A 21,617-nucleotide genomic window follows, 5' to 3' on the forward strand; every position below is an offset into this window, starting at 1 on the left:
CCCAAAATATTATCAATATTAACAACAAAAGTAGACCATTAAGTCAGCAGACCCTGAAAGGTGTTACATAATCTTCAATGATTCTGTTAACAACCACAATTTTACCATTACAAACATACTGTATACTGATGAGCTAACATTTTTTTACAACTGCTTTTGCTGCTGGATTTCACATATTTAACCATTTTCATTGGGTTTGATTTTAATACAGTTAACAATCCAGCTTTGAATAGATAAAAAAAAACTCTAATAATTCAAACATTTGTGACTCAACTGAAATTCTGAAACAGTGCATGAATGATTTCAGTCTGGGTGGGTAATAGTTTGAAGCTACAAAATCATTCAGTAAGAAAATACTCATATAAAGCATTTCATTTGCTTACCATTCATTTTCCAAAATTGATCTAATACAAAAATTCCCCCAATCACTGTCTCTGAGTATGCGCCAATCAGCTTCGACCTTAACATTAAACACCTAAAAGAATCATCACCAGATGGCGCTTCAATTCAACACTGCTTACAGACAAGATTTAGATGCATACTTTAAAAGAGAGTGGGCAATCTTTGTAAAAAAAAAAACATTCCCCTGAAACCATACCTACAGTACATTACTTTGGAAAACAGCAAAAATAGTAGTGAGAGGGAAAATAATTTAATATGATTTACATAAAGAAAGAAAAAAATGCTGCCAAAATATAACAACTATACAATTATTACAAGTAAAGGTTTATTCCATGCTGAAAAGAGAAGAAAAGAAAAACAAAGTTTTGGCTCCACAGCTGAAATGTTGTGTTTCTTCTCTTTTCAGCACAGAATAAACCTTTACTTGTTCCCTTGCAGCCTACGCATGCTGACACAGCTACCTACTTGATACACAATTATTATGACACCCCCCCCTCCCTGAACAAAGTTCAGCTGGGCAACATTATTCATAAAATACACTATGTATATAAGTTGTTTTTATGAAGACGTTAACATAGTCAGTTTGAAAAAGTATTTAGCAAATGTGCATAAACAAAATCATATCAATCATATGATAATCATATAATCATATTATTCAATCATATGAACAATAAAGAACATACCAAGGAATTTCATTCAGACTCCATAAGCCATAAATGATATTATTACAACAAATTATACATGTCTGGCAAAAGGCAGCAGAAATTAATTCCTTTCTTGACAATACAACCATCCTACAAAAATTAAACAAAGAACACTTTAGATAATACTATTTAAGCTAAATAAAAACCGAGTCGTATGCACAAGCTACTGTCCTCTATCTCTAATCAATGCTAACCTCAAGATTATTTGTAAAGCCTTAGCAATCTGCATCAAAACTGTGAAACAACTTCTCATTCATCCTGAACAAACAGGTTTCATCAAGGAGAGACAGTCATCAAGCAATATGTGCTGTCTCTTCAACCAAATCAAACACAAAACTATACAAATATAATTATATCTATGGACACAGAAAGGCAGTTGACAGAGTGAACTGGACATTCTTATTTGCATTGGATAAAAATACTTAACGACGCACCCAGGGCTGTAGTCACTTGACATAACAAACAAGTATGTCCATCATTATTTGTATTATTTATCTAATCATTAGCTGCTGCAATTAGTCAAAATGACAATATCAACTCAGCTCACAAGACGAGCCTCCATGCAGATGTACTGTTCCACCTACAAATCATCACCGAATCACTCCAAGAAGTCATTAAGCTCATCAATATATTCCAATATATCCAATTATTCTATAAATTCTCACAATTTTACCCTTCACCGTGAATGGTTGGAATGCTTCATCTCAGAACATTCCTCTCCCTCTCACCATGGGCAGCATTAGATACCTTGGTGTGAATATCTCCACCAGCCAGTTTGAGTTGTTTAATCTTAACTTAAATCTTAATCTTAATCTTACTCCAGTACTAGAAACTATCAAAGATGAATCAAATAATTGAATGACTTGTAAGACTTTCAATTATTGAATGCATTACAGCTATCAATATAACAGTACTGGCCCAAAACACTTTTCTACTAACCCAGTCCAACCCAACAATTAGTTTTATACATTAGACACCTTAATAACAAAATTGTATCAGAAAAAACAAGAAACCAAGGATAAAATTATCAACCTTACAAAAAGAAGCCTAAATGCCCCAGGCTTCATTAACAATTACCTGGCAAATTAACTGCAATACCTAACACGGTATGGTGGCTCTGTGGCTAAGGATCTGCACCTGTAGTTGGAAGGTTGCTGGTTCGTATCCCGTGGCCAGCAGAGGAATCCTACTCCGCTGGGCCCCTGAGCAAGGCCCTTAACCCCAACTGCTCCAGGGATGATCTTATCTCATCTAAATTGAACTATCCAAACTACCACCATGATTCATGGATAGCAATAGAAAAAACAGAATGTAGAGAAATGCCCAGCACTGATTTGGCTCTCCTCAGTGTGACTCTAGAACACAATAACTGCTTTGAAAATATGGTGATTGCTACAACTCTGACAGTTTGATGGAAAATCAATAAAATCACAAACTTCACTATGACACTGAGTGCATATACACCAATATTGTTTAAGTATAAAAGTGAGATTTACTATTTATTCAACTATCTCCCTTCCACTCAATAAATGAGAAAAGACCTTTCTATTCATCAGTACTGATTTCTGGACACAAATTTATAAGAATACTTGCAGCAATACGAACAACCAGCTAATCCAATGTAAAATCAATCATGGAGCACATACATGTATAACACAACACTAGATGTATGAAATGGCAGTCTTTGACTTAGATATGTACTTTCATGCCATCTGGCATGACCCACTAATCCAACACGTCTGGCATAAAAACACACTTCTTTTGGGGTGCAGCATTCCTCCATCACCATCTCTGTCCTTATCTGGAGATCTTACAAAAAATGATCAGGTAAATAAAAACAACATCCTCATACCTATTGCCCTGTCACCAAGAAAACAATGCTTCTTAATTGGAAAAATTGGAAAAATAGAAAAACCATGGTTAGATTTACCAGTTCTGTACACATGACTACATACTGTACCACTCTAGAAATATTCCTATGCTTATGGAAATACAATCCACTGCATTTTATTACTGCCTGTATTATGTTGTCCTGTACTGTGCATGTATATATATATATTGTATGTTTGTATTGTTTGTTCAACACATCTGTCTATATGTTTAATTGATCTGTCTATTTGTTTTATGAAAAAAAGGAGTCTAAAATATACTAATGTAGAATAGAAACGCATCACTTTGGTCTAATGGAATGAATAAACTAATACATTTGATTTTAGACGGAATTATCAAACTCAATAACATAAAAAAATAGACAAAATATAAATCAATTAAACATGATACATTTTCAATATGAAGCATGGAACACTGTCAGAATGAAGACAATCCTAGTATTACTGACACAAAACGTGAATCCATTATGCAGAAAGAAACACATTTATGAAAGCTAATGTGATATTAAGAGCAGTTTGTTTTATATCAAAAATGTCTTAGAAGACATGGCAAGAAAAAGAGGTCAAATAACTCAACATGACAGCAACATCTGCAGTAAGCAAGTCTAAATTATATTAGCAGGAAACTATATATTATGAAGCTCATTTTGATGAATGTATAGAATATATGTATACATTCAGTTATATTTCTTTTATCTTTGTTGTTTTGTGATATTCTTTATTTGATTTTTACATCTAGGAGTATGGGATTAGGTGACAAGGTATGAAATTAGGTGACAATTATTTTCTTCCTCATTTGTCTAATCCAGGTTTGGAGAGAAGAATAAATAACCACATCCTGTCTCAGATTTTTAGCCACAGTATTTTTTGGGGGTGTTTTTTTTTTACTTAACACTTTACTTAATAAATTCTATACCATTTATAATAAAAATGTTACACTCTAAGTTATCATTAGATTCCCAATGTTTTAACACAGACTCCTAAGCAATATTAAAATCGTTAATGATTTGTTTTGTCATGGTTATAAGGATTAATACACTTTCATCAGAAGGCCTTCCTTTAACAATTATATTTGTCCTATTGCACTGTCTGCAATGAGAACCTGTATTTCAACACCGATTTTTTAATATGTATGAATCCCCAGAAATCTTAAAAATCCTTAACATTGAAGGCACAATTGAGAAAACATATTCCTGTGGTATTATATAGACTACAATCTATGAGCATAAGAAACAAGGCAAACAATATCTAGCATTAAAAACACATTGATTTATACTGTTCTATAGTAAGCTTTGTGGAGTTTTATGTTCTGACAATCAAAAGTTGATTCAGTGAATATTACGTATTCTAAGTGACAGATTCGTGAATTAAGCTTCCAAATGGTTTTTGTTTTAAATGATGTGGTGTAAATAGGTCTACAGGACCAGACACTTTTTATTAACTGCAGTGGATGGTAAACCATGTTTTCCATTGATAAACACAATTGTGGCAATGCTTTAGTCAGCTTCCTTATATACAAAAATTAGTTTCTCTAATTTTATTTTATTAGTTTATTATTTTCAAAAGATAGTGACTTTGTTTTTCCCCCTTCACTGGATTCAGAATTACACTTTCAGAATTGAAACCCAAGTGGTCCTCAACATTAAATATAAATAAATGAATAACATAACTGTAACATAAAGTCTTCTTTAAATAAACATCATTAGCATTCACAACTGTTTTTCTATTCACAACTAAAGATTTAATTTCAGACAGATACAGTACTTACAGACATTCATGCATGAAGTAGTTATGGTATTTTCTGAATGTAAAAATAATACATTTTATTTTAAAAGCAAAGCACTAAATATCTTAAAGTTAAATCAAAGAAAGAAAAAATGGAAACAAGTTTTGGCAATCTGGCCAATAAAAATAACAATAAAACAATGAAAACTCTAAATGAAAGTCTATAGGGAAAGATAAACACGTTTTAAAAATGTCCAAATTCAGAGTTTCTAATGCCTGAGTGTTTGGATCTGGCCTTGATTCATCTCAATTCAGTTAGCCTTCTAGGTCATCTATTTTTAAAGATTCACAACACCTGAATGTTATTGATCAATCAAGCCAGTAATATGTTCAATTAAGAGAGCCGTGGTCCTTGATGGCTAAAAATTCTTAGATTTTCCTGCCTAAATGATCTCTAAATTACTTAATTTAACAAATCACCTGTTTAACTGGTCACAATGGAATTGTTCCATATCAACTGAAATAAATGATTTCATGGTGACCTATAAAATCTGATGGATTGGGACTCTCCAGCAGAAAGAGGTTCTGTTGCCCACTTTGTGGATCTCAGACAATGATAGAGATACAGATAGTGACATGAATCTATAGATGTCAGATTAAGTTTTTGACTGTACTCATGTAATAAACCCTTAAAACAGAGCTAGAATATTCAGTGCTTTATATGTGAGCAGGAGAGCCTTACTTCACTTTACTTTTTGCTAATTAAAAGTTGTTTCAGTTAGCATGGAAGTTCTAGAATGCAGGATACACTGATCTGGTTTAGTAACTCAGGAGATGCCATACTTAGTGAGGCTTTCTCTTAGTCTAATCTTGTTGAAAAAAGAATGTATCATTATTTGAACGTCACACAGAGAAAGGTCCTGAACTGATCAATGTTATATGGATGGGAAAATATAACCTTGTAATATTCTTAACATGAGCTTCCAATGATGAGGCAAAGTAAAAAATAACACCAAGAATTCATTCTACTGAACTTTGCAAAGCCAAAGTTGTAAACCAATGGGCATAACCTCATTCTTGACACTGTTTCTTAAACAATATCACAGTATTTGCATGGAACAACAGGGCAGCATGAAGCTAACCTTAGCTTTATAATAACACATTTATTGCTTTTGTGACTGCAACAACCAAAGCTGATATAATTTGTCATTGCTGTACTGGATGCTGCTGACCACATTGCATAGATCACAAGAGAAAATAGTTTGTAAAGAATTAGATATTGTGATTTATTTTAGTAATTCCAACAAAGAGATTTTTAGATAAGTCAACTGATAAGCAGAAGTATTAGGAATAGATTTAGACCAAAACAAAAGTTTTGTGTAAATATTGTGCTTTGCTTTTTCTTCTTGGATACCATTTATTTAACAAGATTGTGTTGCAGGGATGAGGACATAACAAAGGTAAGAAATACATGTATTTTGTAAAATGCTATAACTTCTGGAAAAAACATACAGCATAACTTTGTGTAGTTAATGTATAGAGATCAAATTAATATTGTGAAGGAATAACTAAATATATGTCTGTTTACATTTGGTGTTTCCCAGTTTTACTTCACATGATTTTTGTAAAATTCTGCATGGGGTGATAATTGTTTCCATTCAAATATACTCATTGGACTTTAATGGATTTCCAAATATTCTTAATAAATTCAGATGGGAAAACTGCGATAAAAAGGCCCTTTATGTGTTATGGTTAACCTATATTGTATCTGACATAAAAGTTAAAATAAAAAATATCTGTATTTTTTTTTTTGCTTATCCAATGTATTACATATCGTTTGTGAGGTTTGCTGTGAATCAAGCAAGGATTAAGTCTACGTTTGCTGTTAGAAATACCTTTGATATTAACATTATGAGTCATTTTTAGTTTCAATGACTAGGTAAAGATGGATACATATTCATTATGAATACTTAATCTTATTTTATTATGCGGATGTAGGAGTTCCTATTTGACTATCTACAAAACATACAGTAAGGGTGGGCAAACATCTTTTTTATCCAAAACTTCTTATCAACTGAAAGTTGAAAGTCACATACATGTATAACCAAAACAATTTAATTCACTTCTTTTCTAGAAAGTAATATAATAAACAATAATACTAGTATACAACTGCAATTTGTGCTGGCAAGTGTATTAAAGTATTAGTATAAAATTAAAATTTTTAAATTCACAGAAAATTGTAAGCCTGTCCCAGAATATAAAAAAAAAATTGACATTTTGAAATACTTCATCTCTTACATTTACTTACGATAGGAACTGTATAATTAATTACTAAGGGGCTTCTTGAATGGAGAAGTAACAGAGTCTCAGGCAGTCACTGAAGTTCTGCCACATCTCAAATTCTGCTGATCTATTTGGAACTATTTTCTCATCATCGTAATATCATATTGAATTATGAAGCCTCAATGTCTTTTGATGAACCAGTGTTTTAAACTTGTGATGAAAGCAGAAACATGCTGTTTTTATTTCTTCTTGAATTTATTTCCTTCTTTCCTTGTTTATTTTATTTTTTTTTTTGCTGGATGACACTCACTAACTCGAAAGAAGAAATCATATAAGCTTTGGAAAACATTGTTTATGATGTTTTCAGAAAAAATGTTTTATTATGCCTGTCATTAATTAACTTCACGGGGCTTCTGTTTGACTGAGATATTGGGTCCTCAAGCCTAAATGTTGTCAATGGGTACTAGTTGTTTATTATATATAAAAAAATCCCAATCTGTCATTGACTTATTTTTCATTTCAGTATGTTACCTTAAAATAACATACTTGAAAGCTATCGAGTGTTATCTGCAATATGCTGTCTGTGCTACGAATGCCATTGTGGTAGTGTATGACAAATCTCCCGTTGTGGCTAAAATCTTTCACAAATACTTACAGTAGAGCCTACAGTCAAATCAAAGCCAAGGTTAAGTGTCCAATTGTTTTCAAAAAGTAATATATCTTGAAAACCCAATAATTTCAAGCTGAACAAAAGAACAGAAGCCCTGCTACCTGCTATTATCATCTTAATATTATTTATTTTCATTAAAGGTTGCCTGTCTTTACATATGCATACTATTTTCTTTTTGCTGCAAGTAAATTATTATAATTAAAATTATTTGATTTTCTTTTATTCACTTGCTTGAGGATGCTTTCTTTTTATGCAAGTAGTTTATTTAAGACCTGTTTCACCTGATTTCATGTTTTTGTTTTTTCCTTAACTAGTGAAAAGGTCCGTAGATTTTAAATCTAGAGGAGTAAAATTATTCCCAGGCAAAGACAACAGCAACAAGTTTTCTATCTGTGAGTCTACCTTTTGTTACTTTTTATGGTAAATCTGTGATTTTATGTGTTGTGTTGTCTATGTGAAACTATTAATTTAAACCCTACTTCATTTTTGTCATTAGTTTTATTTGCACATTGTAACATGCAAATGTTGTGTTGTCTGCATGAAAAGCTATTGCCTTACAGAATGGCCTTTACTTTGTCACCATTTAAGAATTTACAGGATGCTCATACTAATTTAAAAGACCACTAATATGAATGTGGAGGTGTTCTGCTTAGCAACTGGATAATTCTCTTTTGATTGTTAAAAAAACTGTACTGAATTATGTAATTTCCCAGCACCATGCTTTAATAGGATATACACAGAGTCTACAAACAGATGTTCAACAAATACGTTTTTCCATCCTGCATTATTACCAAGTCATATGCCAGAATTCTAATGATGCTTGTTGGAAATACAATATAATTATAATAAGACAAACAAGTTATAAAAAATAATGATCATTTTTCAAAAAATTGAAAGCGTTGGAATTATTTTAATAATATATAGGTAATACTACAATATATGCTAATATATGGTCTTACTGTATATATATAATGAACTAAGTTGTGACCCGTTGAAACTGGGATTTGACAATAGTATTGGTTTTAAACATTTAATATTGTTCTTTTAATGACTGAAACCAAAGCACACAAAAGTTTCCCTTTTGTGTTTCCAGACTACAGTTGGTCATATACTGTAGATCATATTGTAGTTTGTGAATACAATGCTGAATTATAGTTACATACTGTAATATGATATAACTGTGTTGATGATCTGGATGATACAGTATAAGACCATGTTGGAAGCAACATGACTCAAGATGCAGGAGATTTGATTATTAAGATCAGAGTGAGCTTAAATAAAACTGCACTATTTAACTATCAGAGCAAAAAAAAATATTCTGTGAAGAGTATGGGATTTGTAAACTGAGTGGTTGATGATGGCATTAGCTATTCTTGTTGTGTTAACCAACCAATAATCCCAGCTTGCAGCTTCATTAGCATCACAGTCCTTGTCTTGGAGGGCTGATGTGTTTGTGGGTTTTCATTTCAACTGACTTCATAATCAGATAAACCAGGTGGTTACTGACATACATTCTCCCAGCTCATCGGGTGCTGCTGCTTTTTACAGACCTTAAAAACCTTCAAGCACACATGGGATACTCCTGTATCTGGTAAATAGGACTGAGGAGCCTTTTACTTCATCTTGCACATTATAAGACAATACTAAAGAATTTCCAGAGACGTTAGTCACAATGAAACTCATGATGATACTACTTTCCACTAATTCCATATATTAGTAATATGTAACACATTTTTGTTTTGATTGGACTTTGATTGAAAGGATGACCCATTTTCAGTAATGAAAAATAATATCTTGCATTAATGTAGTATTTTTCATTCCAAAGTACCCCAAAGAGTTGTACTCATAATAGACCAATTTCACCTACCACTGAAGGGCAGCTCCCACCTTGCAGTAGTTATACAACCACAGCCCCACTACAGATCAAAACAGAGATGTGAGCAACTGCTTCAGCAGTTAAAAAAGGGATGAAACGTTTGGTAAGCAAGATTGTAAAAATATTTTTTGGCCAGGACAGTGGGGTTAACAATTAGGACCTGAGTTTAATGTTTTATCCAAAGGATAGCACCCCCTACTGCACAGTGTCCTTGGTCACCATACTGGGACATTAGTTTGGAAATTATGGACCAGGAGAAGGAGTGTCCTAACCTTAATCCTACTTAAAGTAACTTAAAGAACTTAAAGTAAAGTAAAAAAAATTATACTCTGTTCTGTAACAAGTGATGTGATTATCCATCACCTTTTAATGTTATTCATTTTTTGAATGAAAGTGTCTTACCAAATAATAACATTCAGGAAGTAATTTCCTGATAATCTTGATATTTTTACAAATCTCTGCACTTATAAAATCATGTCAATAATAGAGTACTATAATCCTTTTTTTAGCCATTTAATTATCACATTTTCAAAAAGGAATTTGTTAATAAGGATTTTTTCATTGAATAATTTGTTTCATTTTACATATCAATTTAAACAATTTACCCTTAAAATGATCAATTATCAATAATTAAGTTAAAATCAGAGGAGATATATATATATACTGTATATGTATAAACATACCACCCTAAAAGTAAAATCACTAGTGTAGGTTATGTGAAACATGATTTCAATGATTTCAGGAGACATCTTTTGAGTCTTAGTTTTAGAAATTATGTATGTACATTATGCAACAGAGTACATTATCATTGCTTTAAAGATGAACGTAACGAAACAAGTTGATTTTATTGCCATAGCAACACTAGAAAACATACAGAACATTAGTTCACAACATCAGTTTTACAGACAATTTTATGACTATGAAGTTTTAATTTTACACGTGCATTATTGTCAAGGGTATGAGTTCTACAAGTATACTGTAGATACGGTATGTGCTGAACAATAATTACACCAAAATTAAAATGTATTGCATCCCCTTAGAATTTGAATATTTGTACAAGAATCGGGAAGAACCACTGTCTTGGGAACAATTCAAAAGAAATAGTGAAGTTTAAATGAGTAAGTGTGTTTGTGTAATTAACTTCTGTTATAGGAAATATATACTGTACATATGTGCATTAAAAAGAGAACAATGCATGTAGCAAGTTGGTTGGACTCCAGATCTAATAAATAATCAAAAAGCATTAGATTTTGCATTTGTGACAGATATCTGACTGCTTAGTATTAAAGTAGATTAGACTGTTCTAATTCTAATTTGTAAAATATCAATATATGCCCGTCATCAACTAAATTCATGTTTGTAATATATTTATTTTTTCAGTCATCAGTTTTTTTTAAGTTTGATGAATACATCCATGTATAATTTTAAAAAATAATTAATTACAATTTAATAAAAAAGAGTAATGCATTAAGTTTAGAATATAATTTAACATTTTTATGCAGTCTGCAAGGAGCATTTTAGTCCAATAAAAACACGTTTCTTTATTTATTAAAAAATCCCGTAGCCTTGTACTAGTCATTTACAATTGGCTGTTGGTATATTTGCATGCCTTTTGCATGTTTGTTTGTTTGCTGTAATATTCAAAAATACAGAATTTGCATTTTAATTATTGCATGTAATTCACATAAGGGGCAGGACAGGGAGATAACATGGAAAAAATCAATTAATAGTGGGAACATTGATGCTCAAGAACCTCCTTTTGAAGTATTCAAATGCCATCAGACTGAATCAGTAGAAATACAAACCATTAAATAAATTTCACATCAGATGATGTCAATTTGAATTAAAAAAAAAGTAATAACCTGCTTTGCAGGCAGCTGATAATTTCAATCTAAACAGTACTAAATCTACAAATACATTGAAAAACTCATTTTCTAACAAACATGTTCAGCATATTTCATTACGTTTTGTTTCCTTCCTGTAAAAAATAATTTAATGGAAAATTCTTAAAATGTCTTTGACAGTTTAACAGTGAACACACAAGACAGCAAAAACTTACCTGTCAACTCCCTTTTGGGGTCTAGCATTCAATTTAAGATTTCCATTAATAAAGACAGTGCTTAATATATACATGCATAAGTAAGACAAAATATTTATGATAGAAAGGTTATATGGGTGTTTTCTCATTTTAACTCAAATTGCACAAATCCAAATTTCCTGTGCCAAGTTTAGATGAGAAAAATTAAATGAAAAGGTTAGTTCTGGACTTTTTTATATTTCATACACTACATTTATAAAGTGGGGTGTAAACCAAGCTGCCACGGGAAACCTAAGACAGATTATCTATGTAGGAACATTCCCAAAGTGTCCTAGTTTTGAGGATAGATCAATGTCTGCACTGAACACTTTGTCATCTGGAAGAGGGTTTGTATACAGTAGATTACCCAGTTCTCCTTCCTGCTATAATTCAACATCGTAAGATGTATGTTGCTCAAGTATACTCACTGAAATCTTCTTTTTCATCGGCCTGGCGGGGGCTTTCTTTTACTGTACTATATCATCCACTACGAATTGGTGTAATCTGTCAGAAGAAGAAAGGAGGAGTAATTTTTCAACAGCCAACTAGTCTATATTTTGTAAAACCAACATTTTGTTTTCTTCTTCACTTCACATTCAAAGATGTGTGTCATTAAGAATTCAATTTAAAATCATAAAGCACAAATCCTGATTCTGTCAAATATTTTCTCCTCTCCAACTGTTGCATTTGTGAATTACAGTAATATTGTCAACACAAAGTAGGTGTATTTGTCAAGTATATAATTGTATATACTTTCAAAACATTTTAAAAATAAAACTGATTTTCAGATTTTGAGAAAATGGGCATGAGGAAATTATATTTTATATGGTTCAGCCTTGAAACCAGTTTCATTTCAGACCTGCAATTGGACTGTTACATTCAGGGCTTGAGAGCTAATTATTAGTATAATACAGTTTTTCTATAAAACTGTTTTTTATTGCTAGCTAGTCAGTTTCCATTTCTGGCACAGGTTTCATTTTTTTAAAAGTGAGCATTAATGAATGTGAATAGCAATACTCCTGCCAGTGGCTGAAAAGTAAATTTATCTTTCTAAAATTCATTAAAAATTGAGGCATTACCTACTAAGCAGTACTAACCAGCATAAAAAGTAAATGCAATTGTTTACTTTCTTTGAGCAATTAAAATATTATATTGTAGCTTAAAGCTAAAGCCTAATTCAAAATAAACTACAGTGTGTGGCCCTTTCTTAGCAGCACAATCCAATGGTTTTATCATGTTTGAAAACTGAAGCCAATGACAGTTGGCATCCATAACCTCATACAACCACTTGGTAAAATTCCCCTGTGGTTTTCAGCCACTTTATCCTCTCTGTCAATTTGTCATCGCTCAGATGAAGTAGTCTAACAAATGTACTCAATAAACCTTTTTATAGATTGTTTGCTTCATCAGGGTTTTTTGGAAGGCAACACAGCAAAGTTACAGTAACGATCTCAATGTGAAATTATGTCATTCTAAAGTATAATTTATTTTGCTTTTTACTATTGTATAATAGTGGATATCTTAATGAAAATAACAGCTTGAAAGCTGTAGCTGTAGCTTGGTTCTCTTTGCATGTGATAATGGACAGTGGAGCTTCATCCATTTCTTATCCTTGACTTAATATCAAAGAATGGGACTTTTATTTTTTGGTTCAGTCGGAGCTTCTGACATTTACGGAATACACTTTTGATCCAGTGTATGTGATCAACAAAATCATATAGCTAGGACACAAAAAAACATTGTATACTATACTGTACTATTACACTTTTGTGTGCTGTTAGTGTTTCTCCTATCTTCTATTCTATTAGAAATTGAATTTTACTTGTGAAAGTATTAATTAAAAGAGATGTGAGTTTGAAATTTGTGAGCTATTCATCATTGAGCACCCTTTCATTTAAATGTTCATTGTTGCATTTACTTCTCATTTTTTAAAATATTTTGGGTAGCCTAACCTTTAGAAACCCATTCCAAATAACACTGCAAATTGTAAAGGTGTTTTTGTCAAAATCAAAAATGATCAAGGTGCACTCAAATGGTGATAGACTTTCTTTTTTATACTGTAGAAGAAATAAGAACTCCAATAGAGCAGATAAATACAGTATGTATATAAACATTTAACAAATATTCATACTTAAGTGCTTAATAGCACAGTGAAAAAAAAACTTTCAGTCTTATAGTGACTTTCCTCAGTGAGCACATTATTAAGCACATTCATTTTCCAATTTTCCAAATGAGTGTGTGCTTTTTTGTTCAGGAGGTAAGACTCTTCTTATGTTAGAAATGGCATTTAGTTCTATGCCAATTTAAGCAATGTCACATTATAAAGAAAATTCATTGACCTTTCTCAACTTTTTTGAGAAAACAGCATTGGCATTTTGGAATCTAATTTGATGCTAACAAACAAGTGGCAGATTGTGCCTTCACCACATTGGTTATTTTGGCCTAATAATCACTTTAAATTACAGATAAATATTTATAACTGGTTCTTATGACACTTAACACTGCCATCCCATATTGTTAGTGTTAATTCTTCAAGATTGTGCAAGTTGTTTTGGGGTTTCATTAAATTTTCATTTGTTTGCTTACTTTTCAGCCTTTGCTTTAATATCTGTGCAGATGCTGAATTTTTGAGCACACATACTGTAGGGTCACAGCCTTCAGCATATTCATCAATAGTAGTGTAGGAACAGAATATTAACAATAAACTGTACTTTGTTGTGTTTTTTTTCTTTAACTGTGATAAAGCATTACTTTCATGCTTCTGTTTTACACTGTCTTGAATAAAAATTGTTTAGTATTTGTAGACATTGTGTGCTTTATTTTCTTTCTCCAGAAGAGTTTTTGATTTCATAGCCCAATTAATTCACCATAAATGCAGTGCCAAGATATCTTAGTTTTCAGGTTCAAAGTATATCTCTGCCAAAAAAGCTAATTTCAAGGCTGTCACAGGTCTAACTTTTAATGATGCAGATTTTCTATCATGCAGAATGGTGTATTTTGTGACCTCTCAAGAAGTCTTTGATAGTAACTGATAGGCATTAAAGATTTTCTTCATTTTCATAATTGGTTTTCTTTAATCTTTCATGTGCTCACCAAGGCCCTGATACTCCATCATTAATGTGAAGCTTTTGTTTTTCTCACATCAATAACAAACATAGAATCAGAAATGTTTTTTGTCAATAAGAAAGGATATCTGTAGTATCCTGTATGTGTCTCTCCCTGCTTTTGGAAAATGTTATTTAAAGAAGCTAACTGTAGGGGGAAATATTAAGGGTACAACATTCAATACTAAATGTAATAACACATGGCGATATTTTGCTGCAGGCTATGAACTATTTTTACATGTAGCATTAAAATATTTCAAATTTCAGATTTAATAAACAGTGACTTTAAAAGAAATATACAATATAGTACAGAACTAAGTAAGAAATGTTTATACCATGCAAGATGCTTGTAGTTCATTTTACTAACAAACTCCCATTCTTGGTAGTTTGGTGAGGCCAATTAACCTGCAATTCGTATTTCTCCTTGTTACCAAAGAATTAGGATCATGACTTCATAGAAGCAAGCGTGCTGTTGGAAATGTTCATTTGGAGACATTCTTTATTCTAGAACAAACTTGGTTTGTTAAAACCAATATATATTGAATCAATAATTATGCAAATCTGATGGCCAAAGGCTTTAACTTTTGGTAGTTACAAAAGTTAAAGATTATCGTTGTAGGATTTCTTTGTGCTTTTGTGGGCAAGGTAGGCAGTGGTGTGTGTGAAAATTCTAGCTCGATTTACATTGAGTCAATTAAGATTTAAATAAAGTACAACATTATTTCCAAGAAGCTCTTCCCAAACAAAACCTAAGGTTCTAATAGTAGTTTATAGCAACACTACAATATAGAAAGTTCTATCCCATTTTTATGTCAGCTAAACAAATTACTTGTAGTATATTTCATAAAAATGTTACTAAAGACTTGAAGGTGCCAAAAAGGCTGTTTCCTATTTCATGCTTGTTCTTATGTAAACGCCTTTCCTAGAGCTCCTTTAGTATTCAAAACCAGTGAAGCCACTCTGACACACATTGGCATATCATCTGGGGGCCAAGGTTAGATTAAATAAAGGATGGGAACAGCAACCTAATTATGAAAGATACAGTTGTGAGAAAGTTTGTGAACCCATAGGAATTATATGGATTTCTACATGAATGGATCCTAGAATGTGATATGATCCTCATCTAAGTTATAATAACAAATAAAGACAGTCTTATTTAACAAACAACACACACAACATTTTATATTGCCATATCTTTATTGAACAAATGGTTTAAACAATCAAGGTCATCGATGGAAAAAGTATGTGAACCCTTATATTTAGTAAATAGTGGAACCTCCTTTATTGGCAATAACCTCAACCAAACGCTTTTGTAGCTGCTGATCAGACCTGTGCAGTGATTAGGAGGTATACAGTATTTGCCCATTCCTCTATACAAAACTGTTTCAGTTCATGTATGTTTTGGTGATGTCTTGCTTGAATGGCCTGTTTTAGATCATGCCACAGAATTTCATTGGGATTGAGGTCAGGACTTATTTCTGTGTTTTGGATCATTGTCATGTTGCATGACCCAACTTCTTTTGAGTTTTTGATCATTTAGAATTTCCTGATACAACTTGGAATTCATTGGTCCCTCAATGATTGCAAGCCATCCAGGCCCAGAGACAGCAAAGCAACCCATCAACATTGTAGTCCCTCCACCATGCTTCACAGTTGGGATGAGATTTTGGTGTTGGTTCTGTATGTCAGTGTTTTGTTTTCTCCAAACATTCACAGAACATTATTCCAGTAGTGCTGTGGAACATCCAGGTGGTCTGAAACTTGAGGGGCAGTGTGTTTTTGGAGAGCCGTGGTTTCCTACATGGTAGCCGTCCATGAACATCAATCTTGTTCAGTGTTTTTCTTATGGTAGACTTATTAATACAAACAAGTCAAGTTATCAAGTCCAAGAGATGCCTGAAGATCCTTAGCTGTCCTAGGGTTCTTTGTCACCTGTTTGAGGATCGTACGGCATGCCCTTGCATTGATATATGTAGGACAGTCACTATCTGCTTGACTGTGGATTGATGAAGGCCCAAGTCTTTAGAAATCCTTTTGTAACCCTTTCCAGTCTTATGAGCTCCTCCTCTATAATCTTTTTTAATTGGGCCATATGGCACTTCAGAATTCTGTTGTGAAGAGCAGGTGGCCAAAGTTGTGTGATTTTTTTTTATATGGCAGGGCATTTCAAACCCACACCTGAGTGTATTGGAACACCTGACTCCAATTACCCTCTTTTTAAGATGTCATTATCCTAGAGGTTCACATACTTGTTCCATCAATGACCTTGATTGCTTAAACCATTTGTTCAATAAAGATATGACAATGTAAAATGTTATGCGTGTTGTTTGTTAGATAACACTGTCTTTATTTATTATTATGACTTACTGTAGATGAATATCAGATCACATTTTAGGAACCATTCATGCAGAAATCCAGATAATTCCAAAGGGTTCACAAACTTTTTCTCACAACTGTATATTATGACATATCAGAGACATATTTTGACTATTGGATCAAAGGAAGGTTCTATCATCATCTTTTAAAGCTTTTTTTAAAGCGCTTGCCTGAAATATTGATATAACTATCATTAATGTGACCTTCAAATGTCTCTGATCGAATTTAAGTTCAAACAATACTCCATGTTACTACTACTAATGATAATAATTTATACATTTTTAAGACATATGTAAAATTTACACACCCAGTACACATCTATCATTTAAAATCCAATTTAAGTGTGCAGCTCAAAAAGGAGAACTATACTTCTGACTTAAAAAATGAATTATTAGTATTAATTTCTTATGGCTTCTAAATAACGGGTTCTGCAATTCTAAATTACTCTAAAAATTTCTTCTAATACTACTTCTATTTACCACTTCTTACTACTTTTACTATTCTTTACTATACTGTACTTCTGCTTCTTTACGGTGCTACAACCTAAATCGGACATTCTATTGTGTTTTATATTTATTACAAAGATCCTCTTGATTCTTGTCGTTATATCTGACTGAAGTAAGCACTAACATGTCCTTGTTTTATTTTCAAGGAATGGAAAATGTTAAATGTTTAATGCTCTGTGGTAAACTTGTGTTACATTTATGTTGGAATACAGCTTTATAAAAACATAAGCCTTGAACATGAATACTTTTTATAAAATTATATTTGCTGTTTAATATGTTTCTCCATTATGCAGTACTCACAACAATAATCTTACATAGAACACAATCGTCCCCAAAAAATAAAATACAAGCTACAGGTATCTTAATTCTGCTGTGTCCCACAAAGGCAAAGCCAATTACAAGAGTTATTTTTGCAGTCTAAAACAATCAGCTATACTTCCAGACATCTTAAGATTCAGATGAAATTTGAACCTGCAGGCTCCAGGATGTATGGGCACATTGTGCAATTGGTTTTACGGGATTGGCAACTCAGGAATTAATTCTCTTTTCATATAAGAGCAGAGTTACCAGTACAGTTCAAGGAAATGTGCAGTAAGATGAAGTGTTTATAATCATGCTTTTAATAAAAAATAAATAAATGGCAAATGTTGATATATTTTAATAGGAGTGTAAAGCATCTATTGGCAAAAAAATGCATTACCACCCCCCTGTCTACAGCTAAATAATATATCCGGCAATGAACCATACCTATTTTCAACAGAAAAATGTGTGTTTTCAGTTGAAATAGCAAGAAGCCTTTCCAGGAGGTAATTATTCTCTTCTTGATAGGGAAAGAAATGTTATTAGCAAGAATGTGGTTTATTATACATTACTGACACAGTCATAAATATTGAAGTAGTGTCAATTTTTAGCCATTTTTCTCTGTCACTACAAAAATAAACAATATTAAATATGCATATCTACCACTAGGACTGTGTCATTTGGTGTTGTTAATTTTTGTAAAACTTTTTTTTTTAATTAAAGTATAAACCTTATAAATATTTTCACAACTAATTGGTCACTGAAATATCACCTGGATTCAGTTTTATGTACATGGTTTTATGCACATGCTCATTTTAACTTTTCTTATGTTAATAATAATAATTGCTTACACTTACAGTATATAGCGCTTTTATGGACACTCCACTCAGAGTGCTTTTACAGGCAATGGGGACTCCCCTCCACCACCACCATTGTGCAGCATCCACCTGGATGATGCGAAGGCAGCCATAGTGCACCAGAGCGCTCACCACACATCAACTATCAGTGAGGAGGAGAACACAGTAATAAAGCCAATTCATAGATGGGGATTATAAGGAGGCCATGATTAGTAAGGGCCAGGGGGAAATTTGGCCAGGAAACCGGGGTTACACCCCTACTCTTTTTGAGAAACGCCCTGGGATTTTTAATGACCACAGAGAGTCAGGACCTTGGTTTTACGTCTCATCCGAAAGGACGGACGAATGTTCTTATGCATGTATTAGTGAACCTCTATTATAATGATTGACTTTCTCTAAAAAACTCAAGTGATTCATTCATAATAATTGACACTTAAATGGCTATAGAATTATTGGAATTAAACTGACAGAAATAATCCTTTCCCCATTAGTCTTACCAGAGAGGGAGGCAAATATTTTCTGCGGAGATGCAGGGAGTTAATTCACGTTTTTTTAAATGCATGTCCCTTTTAATGAGGTGAAAATTGGCTATTCATTAATCTTCTGTGTTGTACAAAATCTGAATTCTGTTGGCCAAATGTCAAGGTTACTAGTGAAAAATACATTCTGGTATTTTGAACAGCTGAATGTCATATAAGTTCAACTGTCCAAAGAGTTAATCTTAGTAAAACATTATCTTCTACTTTTAATAAATGTATAATATACCAAATGAATACTGAATTGTTAAAATATGTTAGCATATATTACAAACCTATGTTCTGAGTAACATTCATTTGATACTGGTCAACAATTAACGTAAAAATACAAAATAAACAGGTTTGATATACATGTTGAAAAATAAATGTCCAATTATTAAAAAATAAATTTTAGTCCTTACATTTTTGGGAAACATTGGTACAGTATCAACATTTATACTATATTTAATTTTCTTTTCAAATGCTTTTTCACATACTGTACAGTATATGTCTGCCACCTCTTAGTATATATTGACGTCTAACTACATACGGTGTGTGAAATATTAATTTATCTGTATACTAATTCAGTTATTTGTCTATAAATGTTATTTTATCATCATCACTGGCTGTGGACTTATATCACAATTTCATTTTACATGTATCATGTAAAACATCTAATTCTTAAGAAAAGCAGGTGCTGTCCTCATATATATTAAGGCAGTATGACATCATTAAAAGTAATTCTATTTTACAGTTACCAAGCTTTGCATTTTCTTCTTAAAGGAATTGGGCCAAATAACACTCATACTAGATTCAGTAGAGTATCACAGGAATTGTACTAGCAGCCCAGAATCACAGTACTAATGCCATGTTCCAAAATGAATTGGAAAACCCCTGTTTTTTGGTTTTTGTAAAAATGCATCTTTATTGCAGAAGTAAAGTAATCCTGAGCTGAAAAAGACAGATACTCTTATTTGTGTCACTTTGTCTCCTCCAGTACTCCGATATATACTGTAGATATACATGTTCTTAAATGGTTGTTAATTTAATCAATGCATCCTCCAAACCTAAATTTATAAATTAAGCATGGTCAGAACTTCATTTTAATTAGCACTTTATGAACCTCCCACTAACACCATGGTGGAGAATACTAATGTGCAGAACTTAAATTAGTTCATTCAGAGGGAAAATAAAAACTGACAAACCATTCTCTACTTCAGATGGAAAGTGCTCAGAATTAATAATCTTTATGTCAACTTTTTCAATTCATGCCTGCAGCAGTTTTTTTTTTCTATTCTCTGAAGAGATGTTTTACTGAGATAATCTGTCATGAACTTTCAGGTCAAATCACCCAGATAGTTATAATGGCACAAAATATATATCTTACCTATAATACTGTACATTAACTAGACTGATATAAGACTTATTTTGAAATGCAAAATTCAGTTATTTTACATTCCTGATTTATTATTGAACTAAAAATATTAGTATGACATTAAATCCGTACATTTTGTATAGTGTTCTAGTTATAACTGTACAATAATTATAATTATAATACAATAATTTTGATGAAAATTGTTAATGTTTTGTGATTTCAAATGATCTATTTTGAGCTACAAAAAGCACCATTTATCGTGACCACTTTTAAGTACAATGTTATATTGCAGTAGAATAACAATATAAAGTTACAGATATGTTTGATATTTTGAGAGCTTTTAAAGGTCTTAATGTATTAAAACAATAAGATTAAAGACAGTTATACAGTGTTAGAGATTACAGATAGCTGTAACAATCCCCTGACGTTAAGAGTGTGGTAAAGATTATATATGTTATTTAACATATGTTCTTCTTTTTTTATAGTGAATGAAGGAGGAATTAAACAGGCTTCCAATTCTTGTCCAGACCCTGGAGAGCCGGAGAATGGCAAAAGGATAGGCTCAGACTTTAGGTAATCAAGTCTACATAGAAAAGTGCTTTGTATTTTACCAACATTAAAATCTTTGAAAGTTTGAATATTGTTCGTCATATCAATACTGATGCAGCAGACAAGGTAACAACAGATGTTTTACACAATGGTGGTAAAAGGTTTTTGCTGTGGTGTAAAATGGCATCCATTTTGTCACTCAAAACATTCAAGCTGAATTTGCAATATTCTGTATCGCTAGTGGTGGTAGGGGGTTATTGTGTTCATATTTTCAACCAATGTCTCTTTTTTCTTAATGTGAACTTTTAAAATTATCCTTAGGAATTGTGAAGCGAAAGCTGTGTAACTTTCATGCTATATTGAAAAGTAGGAAAGGATTATCCATATAATGTCGGTGCTGCTATTGCAT

The 21,617-nt window shown here is 32.2% G+C and overlaps 1 protein-coding gene across 3 annotated transcripts in view; it reads left to right on the forward strand.

Moving 5' to 3' along the window:
• The window catches only part of csmd3b (CUB and Sushi multiple domains 3b), a 581,296-nt gene that overhangs the window by 307,809 nt on the left and 251,870 nt on the right, over positions 1-21,617 (forward strand). For all 3 annotated transcript variants that reach the window (XM_088929237.1, XM_088929238.1, XM_088929240.1), the window contains exons 7-8: positions 7,988-8,065; positions 21,145-21,232. In XM_088929237.1, coding sequence (XP_088785363.1) covers positions 7,988-8,065; positions 21,145-21,232 — 166 coding nt within the window. The remainder of the gene's footprint in view (positions 1-7,987; positions 8,066-21,144; positions 21,233-21,617) is intronic.

The sequence above is a fragment of the Atractosteus spatula genome, chromosome 12 (assembly GCF_055471065.1).
Source record: "Atractosteus spatula isolate fAtrSpa1 chromosome 12, fAtrSpa1.hap1, whole genome shotgun sequence".
In the NCBI taxonomy this organism is placed as follows: domain Eukaryota; kingdom Metazoa; phylum Chordata; class Actinopteri; order Semionotiformes; family Lepisosteidae; genus Atractosteus; species Atractosteus spatula.